The 9112-nt window shown below is 40.0% G+C and overlaps 1 protein-coding gene across 2 annotated transcripts in view; it reads right to left on the bottom strand.

Moving 5' to 3' along the window:
- LOC122811385 (vesicle-trafficking protein SEC22b-like) overlaps positions 1–9112 on the bottom strand; it is a 442870-nt gene that overhangs the window by 207315 nt on the left and 226443 nt on the right. For both annotated transcript variants that reach the window (XM_044083198.1, XM_044083197.1), the window contains exon 2: positions 8729–8838. In XM_044083198.1, the coding sequence (XP_043939133.1) occupies positions 8729–8838 (110 nt within the window). The remainder of the gene's footprint in view (positions 1–8728; positions 8839–9112) is intronic.

The following is a 9112-nucleotide window of genomic DNA, read 5'->3' as shown; positions in this document are numbered from 1 at the left end:
AATATGGCAGCAATGCACTATATCAACAAACAAAAGAAACCTACTCCTTCATTAATGTTGGGAAAAAGTGACAGTTTATGAATGGGCTGCAGCATCTAACTTTCTAGGAACAAGCCACAGCTCAGGGGAAGCTAGCTCACTGGCAGTTAGGCTCACTTGCTGTGTGATCATCCCCAAATCCCTCGGTACTACAGAAAAACTGTTCCATTGTTAGGGGAAGCTTTACTATGGTCTACTTTCCTACCTGGCCAGCACTAAGTGTACCACTTTTGTGTTCTCTCATTTGTCTAGCAGAGGATGCCACAGGGATGATTCCATAAAGAAACGATCCCCTTGACTTCTCTACACTTTTCTCGCATTTTTCTTATGGCACAATTGATCCAGGACACACAAACAACAAATATTCAAAGTCATTTGATAGCTCCATTTTGGCCCAAGTATGGTTTCCTTCCTTTTGCCTCACCTTTTAAAGAAATGTTTATATATTCATCCTTTCTGAAGGATAAGGTTTCACTCGAAGCACCTTTTAAGGATCCCATTCCTCCATAAGATCTGTGATTTATGCTGGAGAAGCTGATCCCCACCTCAACCTTTGAGCCGGCATCATCTGCATAACTAAAGCACTTGCCCTAGAAAAAAATCTACAGCCAACCTGATGACACAAAAGCAAGGTGTCTATATGTGCTGCTGGAGATTCAGGTTTGGGAATGGACTCCCGCAGCTCATCAGAATAGTTTGGGAGACATAGGATAAGGTGGCCAACAACCAGTTCTCCTATGCTGATGATAAAGTGGAAAGTAATCAAGGTCTGTATGACCACCGGTGAAGACTAGATTTCCCACAAACTACCACTTTGAATAGGGGGAGGGATATGACATCCTGTGCCAGGGGGGTGACAACATGCATCAGCCATGCTAATGTCACTGCATGTCACTCCTCCAAAGGGTAGGGTTACTGACCAGCCACCACTTGCTGAAGGCTTTCAATGCTCTCCAGAGTCTTAGGAACTATGACATAAGGCAGATTCAGACTTCCCAAAGATAGGAGAGCACACCCAGTACAGGGGTACATATGGAGATGCTGGTAAGGCGATATGAGGCACCCAGAAAGAGTGAATGGAAGTATGGATGGTCTGCAGTGTGATGAGTGGGGAACAGGAAGAAAGCACTACTCTTTGGGACCATTATAACCAAGACAATTTCTGTGTTGCAAACACTCAGTGACAGACCTTACTATATGTTTCATAACAATATGGATCCATGTGATCAAACAAATCCTTTATGCTTAAGACAACTAGCGAGACCAATCTCAACCAGTGCATCCATTTACTGGTCTTTTCTCTTATGAGTTACTACACCAATGGAAAATACCTCTTACACTGGATGGAGGAGCACAGACTTCTACCTTCAAACATAGAAGTCCATCAGAAAAGATTCTCAGTTCTTCATTTCTTTTTGGCTAAACAGCTAATGGACTGTGTTATGATGTGAATGTAGTGTTAGCTGTGATGGAGGAGTACGGCAGTGCATGTGTAACATATGCCAGCATAACTAGCTGGAGTTTTGTTAAGAATTATATGTCATTTGAACATCAACCTGATTTGTACAGATGCTTGTGTTAAAAATATACCAACAGCGAGTCCTGCTGGACAGGAAAGCAATATACATATACATCAGGCTATACTGTTGTAACTGCTGAAATGTATATATTTTAAATGATGATACTGGAAGGGAAGGGATTAAGCTCAGCCAAGCTAAACTTAAGAAAAATAGCCTGAAATTAAATGACTTGGTTTAGGCCATAAAAATTCCATCTCACAGGTGTGAATGTAGCCAGAGACGCAATGTCTATGTTAAGCCTTTGTGCAGGAAGGGTAAAAAAGTGTTGAAATTGTTTTATAGCTACCAGATGCTGTATAAAGCCTTTAGATAAAGTTATGTACATGTACTGTGACGTATCTGTGCAAATCCTTGCTCAGTTTCTAACGCAGGGGTAGTGTGGGAACCACAGAGTCAGGTGACCAGAAATGTCATTCTGTAGCCAGCACTAAAATTGTACTTAGATAAATTGTATTTCAATACTAGTGAGAGATATGATAGAAGCACTCAGCACTTTGATATCTGACCTGACAAGAGACACTCATCTAACTTCATCTTGCCTGAATTTAGCAAGTAAGTAGGGAACAGTAATTCTTCAGTCAGTTGGGAAAATACAGTGAGATTAGCTGAATATTGTTTTTCTTTATCTGTCTGAATCTTTCCATCTGTGCTGTTTTTTTTTATATTTCCTGTGAACCGAAACCCTGGTGTTTACTGTGAATAGATATTAAGTATTTTTTATGTTTTTTAATATTTATTATTAAATATATCTAAACCTGTCATTGCGGCTGGTCTTTTAGAAAATATTTATTATTAAATATATCTAAACCTGTCATTGCGGCTGGTCTTTTAGAAAATATTTTAACCTTCAAGAGTACCTGCATTTACTTAGTGGTACTGTGGCTGCACGCTCCTGAAAGTCTTGCCACTTGTCAAACATTACCATTCGTATAAGTATTAATTTTACTGAGAGTAACTGGGTACCCTGGTAAGAGCCTTAGAGTAGCTGGCTTTGTGGGTGTTCTGGTGGCACTGTATCTACCTTATAGTCTGGGTGGAGGTGGCAAAGCAGGTAAGCTGTGCCAACCTTTCCCAGGTGTGTGTGTGTGTGTGCACGCGAAAAAGTAAAACAGTGTAAGAAACTTCTCTGTGTGGAAGATTTTCAATCTATATATATCTAATTAATTAGATCAGACAATGGTAGTAGAACTTGCAAACTTAAACTTGTCTTAAGTCAAAAAAATAAATAAAAAATATATAATTAAAATATTGTACAGACTTACTAAGTATTCAACAGTAATCCAAGCAGGGTAGGCAGTCTGTTTCCAGTTGGATTTGTTAATGATTGCTACATAATCCTGCAATGTTAATAGCCTCACAAAAGGTGAAAAATAAGAGTTTTAGCTTTCTTACTAAAAGCTAGAACAAGGCTGTAATGTTGCCAAGACACACCAGGTTAAATAGAAACATCAGGAGTTTCAAAAGAAGTGTGTCTGAAGAGTACTCGACCAGAAGGCAGGAGGAGGGGTACCATGTTGACGACTAGAAAATGTTCTTCCTTTCAGATAGAGTGTTTTAAAGAAAAACTGGGATATGTCGGGGGGGGGGGGTACTGGCTGGGTAAGAGGGTCACATTAGTAACTATTGTGATCAACTCAGCACAAATGAAAAATCTGACGTGCGAAATTACTGCTCTTCATCAGGACATGGTAGTGCTGGGGGGGGGGGGGGGGGCTTGTCGGGCTTAAGTGTACAAAAGGGCTGATATTTCTGCATGTCCAAGATGCAGTAAAATAAGACCAGAAGGGATTATTTCAGTGCAATATTAAACATCTACCTCATGGAAGGTATAGATTTAAAAGCTGGTAATCTTGCTCTGACGTACGAAATTACTGCTCTTCATCAGGACATGGTAGTGCTGGGGGGGGGGTGCTTGTCAGGCTTAAAATAAGCCTGGAAGGGATTATTTCAGTGCAATATTAGACATCTACCTCATGGACGGTATAGATTTAAAAGCTAGTAATCTTGCATCAAAATGGGACAGGCTGAAACAGGACTTGAGTTGCACAGTAAGATTCCAAAACAAAGGAAATCTGGACCACAACCAATAAAAAGTACAATACAAAGAAGGGTTAGTTGGAATGCATGCCCTCCACAAGTTGAAGAAATCAGCAGAGTGGATGGAAAAAGCGCAGGCAGAGTTTAAACTGGTTAGAGAAAATATAACAAAATATCTGAATGGGGGTAAGCAAGTATAGGCAAAAAAAAAAAAAAAGTTTTCATGTTTTATGACAATTACACAAAGGCGCATAGATTAGCCCAGAAATTAAGGACCAAGGCGGCGCAGAGGTTAATACTATAGTTCTGACATCCAGCAACAAGAAAACTGGTGGGACATCCACCTGATATGTAAGAGATATTTAGGGAGTTTTTTGCAGACTTCTGCTGCTCAAAAGGTCACAGTGAGTTTTGATAAGGAACTACTTCCTTACTGAATTACATATTCCAAAAGTTTCACCCCAAGAAGCTAAATCCTTGATGGCTGATACTGAGGAGGAGGAAGATGGGGACTAATAACAGATCAGCCTGCAAGAAAGGCTCTGGGGATGGAAGGCCTCCTTACAGAAATGGGAAGATTATGCCTGTCAAAGCTTCTTAAGATTTGGGCACACCTGTTTAATGGAATTGTACATGGGCAGCAAATCTCAGCTTCTTGGAAGCAGGCAATGAATGTAATCATTCCAAATAAGTGTAGAGATCCAACAGATGCAAAATCATACAGTGCTAATTTCAATCTTAAATCATTATTATAATTTCATGGATATAATGGCATGGAGAATAGCAGGGGTTCTCTGTCTAACATAGCAAAAGAGAGTTGGAGAGGAAGGTCTCAGTGAATTACGGGTAAAGGCAAGGGACTCAGTTACTTGGGAAAGTTTCAGTGGCTGAGTTGTCCTGAAGTCCACCAGCATTAATACAGTTGCTACAGAGGACGGACCTTTGCATCCCAAATGCACAGGTCAAAACATCACTTTCTTGTGGAAAAGGAAGGCTGAGTGCTTGTCAGAGCTTAAAAATATACATCATAAATACCAAAAGAATGTTCTACTTATGCCCATTACAACCAAGACTCGGACGTTTTAATTTTGAGCACTTTCGTTCTTTAATAAAACACTTACTAAAACAGCAGTTTAAAAAAAGAGGTACGTCATAAAAAGAAATTATGTTCTTACCATAACATTCCATCTGTGTTGCTCCTTTTCATCCCATTAACCTGAGGGAATATGGTTCCGAGGCTCGGAACTGACTGGCCACCTTCTTCCACCCTGAGACTCATGACTTCAGCTCCTCCTCCCTACCCATAATGTCCCACTCCCCCACAGTACCTCGGATCAAGTTTGCCAATAAGAGCACAATAATTATCAAACATTAAAAACTATTCTACAGAACATACAGATCAAATGTGTATAAATAGAAACACAAGTAAGAAAACAATCAAGAACTTCACCAAAGGAATAAAGATTACTCAGAAATTCTACTAGGCTTCCTGAAGACTTTGATAGGAGGAAGGGGGCGGGAAAGTTAATGGAATGAAGATGGACAACACAGATGGAACGTTATAAGAACATTTTTTTTTTTTTTTTTTATCTGATATTGTCCACTTTCCATTAAACTGTGTGACAGAGTCCCCAGCTACTATAATCCAGGGTGGCCATCAAGGAAGGATATTCCAGAGGTACTTCTACCCAGGATACGATGTCCAGTTTTGTAATATGTAATGAAATTATCGGGGGTTGATCAAGTAGCAGAAGCACAAATGTCTTCAATAGAAACTGTAGACCAAAAAGCCTGAGACATGGCCATGGACCTTGTAGAATGAGCCCTTACTGGTCCTGGCAAAAAAATACCCTTGAAAGAATAGATAAATATAATACAGTCTTTCAATCTTTCAACCATTTCGCCAATGTAACTTTGGAAACTGCTCTACCTTTCTTACCATTCGAAAAGAAAACAAACAGCTGGATTACACTTCCTGAAGGGCTTAGTTCTATGAATATAAAAACGAAGCTGCCTCTGAACATCAAGCAGAAGTGCCCCCCGTTATTTTGATACTCGGGAAAACAGACTGGAAGATTGACTGACTGACTAATGTTACTCTCTCTAGCCACCTTGTGTAAAAAGGAAGGATTAGTACACAGGGTTACTCTGTCTTTGTGGAAAATCAAATATGGGAATTTTGCAGGAAGAGCTTGGAGTTCAGACACTTTCCTGGCCAAAGTAATGGCTACTAGAAACAGGGTCTTCCAGGAAAGAAATTTCAAAGCCTGAGGATCCACTGAGGGAATGGTGTGGAAGCTTTCCGGGACCAGCTGTCCATGTGGCAGCTCAGAGGCCTCAGGCAAGGGTCTAGAATGAGGTGGGGAAGTTTTGTCGAGATAAGCGCCAAGGATCTCCTAGGAATAGAGAGGACCCTCTCCACAACCTTGAATGCAGGAGGACTCCGCACCACCTGGAGCTGTCTTAACAGGAGACAAAACTACTGCAGCAGACACCTCCTGGAGAGGATGGGCCTCCTGCTATGAGGGGAGAGTCAGAGTACAGCTGTTGAAAGCAAAGACACTGAGGAGAAGAAACAGCTCTGAACACTTCAGAGTCTAGGTTAAGCCCCCAGGATCAACCTCGACGCTATGGATCCAAGACATGCCCGAAACCAAAAGCAGTCAGACCAAAGCAAGGTAGGGAGAAGTCGGAAGGGAAGAGGAGATATCAATCAGCTCCGACACCCCAGCACCAGGACCCAATGGAACCAACAACTCTGAAACCAGGGGTTAAATTGGAGAAGGTGCTACTGGTTAGAAATGGGGAATCCCCCACAGATCCAGATGTGGATGGAGCAGATACGAGCCCCATCTAGATCTGTGTCTCAAGAAACTGCCTCATGAGCTTACCCACATCTTTGTAGAATAAACTTTGGGAAGACCCAAAGTGGAAGGGGGTCTGGAGGATCTCCACATAGCATGAACAGGAAAGTTAGACTGTGGTACAGAGACTGTCATAACAGACACCGTGGTAACATCACTCGGCCCAGTAGCATCAGAGAATGAATGAATGGGGTGAAGGACAGGTAGTGGTCACTAAGCTCAGAGCCGAACAAGTCTGTTCTGAAGGCATCACCTCCTTCTGTGGTGGTTCCGAGAAAGATTGCACGGGAGACTGTGTCCTGGCCTCCTGGAACTCCCTGGACTTTTCCGAAGGGGGCTGAGCCCCTGAGATGATGGAAGGAGGAAGCAACCCTTTTAAAATCAGTTTACTCTTCCTGTCTGCCAGAGCCCGAGGATGAAAGGCCCTACAAATCTCACATGGGGTATTCAAATGTTGAGGCTCCAAGCAGTACACTCACTCCCCATGTACATCGGATTACTGAATCGTCCACCCAAAAAAGTGGACATCTTAAACCGAAGAGGAAAGAAAGAAAGGGCAGAGAGAAAACAGAAGACTTAAGATCTGATGGACAGAAACCCCAAAACATTAAAAAGAAAAACTAGAGGAGAGAGAAAAAAGACAGGCAGGAAAGAAACAAAGGTCAAAAACATCTACAAACACCCAGAGAAGCTCAAGACAACAAGGAACTCTCTGCTAACTCTAACTGCGGCAATGAGATCTGAGATGCTGTGGGGGAGCAGGGTATTATGAGTAGAAGAAGTTCAAGTCAGGAGTCTCAAGCTAAAGAAGGCGGGCGGTTGGCCCCGAGCCTCTGAACCGTATTCCCAGAGGTTAATGGAATAAAGTGGACAACATCAGATCGATCTAGTCACATTAAATCCCACAGATCATATTCTCTTCTCCTTATGAGATACAACAATGCTGAACAACAAAAAGATAGATATCAAACGAAACTGAGGAGGGACAGTATAGGCAGTTATGGACACACAGTGCTTAATAAATCAGTCAATGAGGAATAAAAGCCAGCCACATAAGCGAAAATAAATAACTAAATGACTTTCTTAATGAGCAGCACCAATATCATGTATGTACTGTGCATATTGCGTACAATACAACACATTTCTCTAAAGAATGGAAATAAAAATCAAAGAATCTCACTAGGAGTCATAAAATGCACTTCCCCTCTGTAGCTTAAAGCACATTTATGAGCAGTATGAAGTGAATACTGCTCCAACAAAAGTAACGACTACCCTTAGAATTATTTCAAAATGTAAATAATTTTATTGAATAATACCAAAAACCTAGGATGATCTATGGGTAAATTCAAATGTTCTCAGTCAGGCTGCATTTATCCATGAAGGCAAATGCCCTCAGGGGTAAAAACTCAATAATCAGGGGTTAACTCACTTATGGTTCACTACAGTTATCATAAATAAGTAAAGATGTGGCTCCATACCCTTATTAAACGTGTCCAAGACCATGGACAGCTATAAAAGTTTGCCATTTTACAAAGTATCTGCACAGTGTGCAAACATTTTTTGATGATATGGGGCATCATACAGAAGTTTGCAGAACAGCTGAATACCGCGTGATTCACTTTAAATTTACTGGCATGTTAACAAAAACTGCAGGCTCATTACAGTATCACACGTCTCTCCTTCACTTTCTCTACATAGATTTTATATATATATATATATATATATATATATATATATATATATATATATATATATACACATACATACATACATACATACACACACACATACACTATATATATATATATATATATATATATATATATATATATATATATATATACACACATAGATATATATACACATATATATATATATATATATATATATATATATATATATATATATATATATATATATATATATATATAAATACATACATACATACACACAGACTTGATGCAGGTATGTTTACACATGGATATATACGTGTATAAACACAACTACACCCACACAACTGCATTTCATCTGTGGTTTTCAAGAATATATCAAAAAAGCACCCTTCTAATATATTTTGCTCAAGATGACTAGAATAAAATCAAAAAGGATAGAATAATGAATGTTCGATTTTTCATTTTCTCCAAAGGTCTGGGAGAGTCCCAGTGGCTTCTGACACGCACAACTGCCAAAACTGGCTACCATACTTACTGGAACATCATGGGTCCTGCCTCCAAGGAACACCGTGAAGGAGAATGCTCATTCAGCTTGCGGAACAGTTGTTTGGCTTGCATCTGGTATTCTTGAAGGCTTCTTCCAGACTTCAGGTTATTATGAGAAAAATTAATATGAAAAGAGAAAATAGTTATTGTGCTAAAGCTACCAGAAAATAATTTCAAAAATGTAAGGGTGTCACCTCAAATAAGCCATTATGGCTTCAGTATCAATTTATAAACATGAAATCTTCAAACTTTACTCTCAGAATAAGATGTAAATTAGCTCACTAAGGCAAAATGCAGATGTTCTAGACAACCGGTTTCAAAATTTTACAACATAATTCTGCATTTCCAGCTCAAGCAATAAGCAGGCAATTTC

Source organism: Protopterus annectens, chromosome 9.part0 (assembly GCF_019279795.1).
Source record: "Protopterus annectens isolate FY-2018-M chromosome 9.part0, PAN1.0, whole genome shotgun sequence".
NCBI classification, from domain to species: Eukaryota; Metazoa; Chordata; order Ceratodontiformes; family Protopteridae; genus Protopterus; species Protopterus annectens.
The sequence above is the reverse complement of the archived record's forward strand: the minus strand, read 5'-3'. Positions and strand labels throughout refer to the sequence as shown.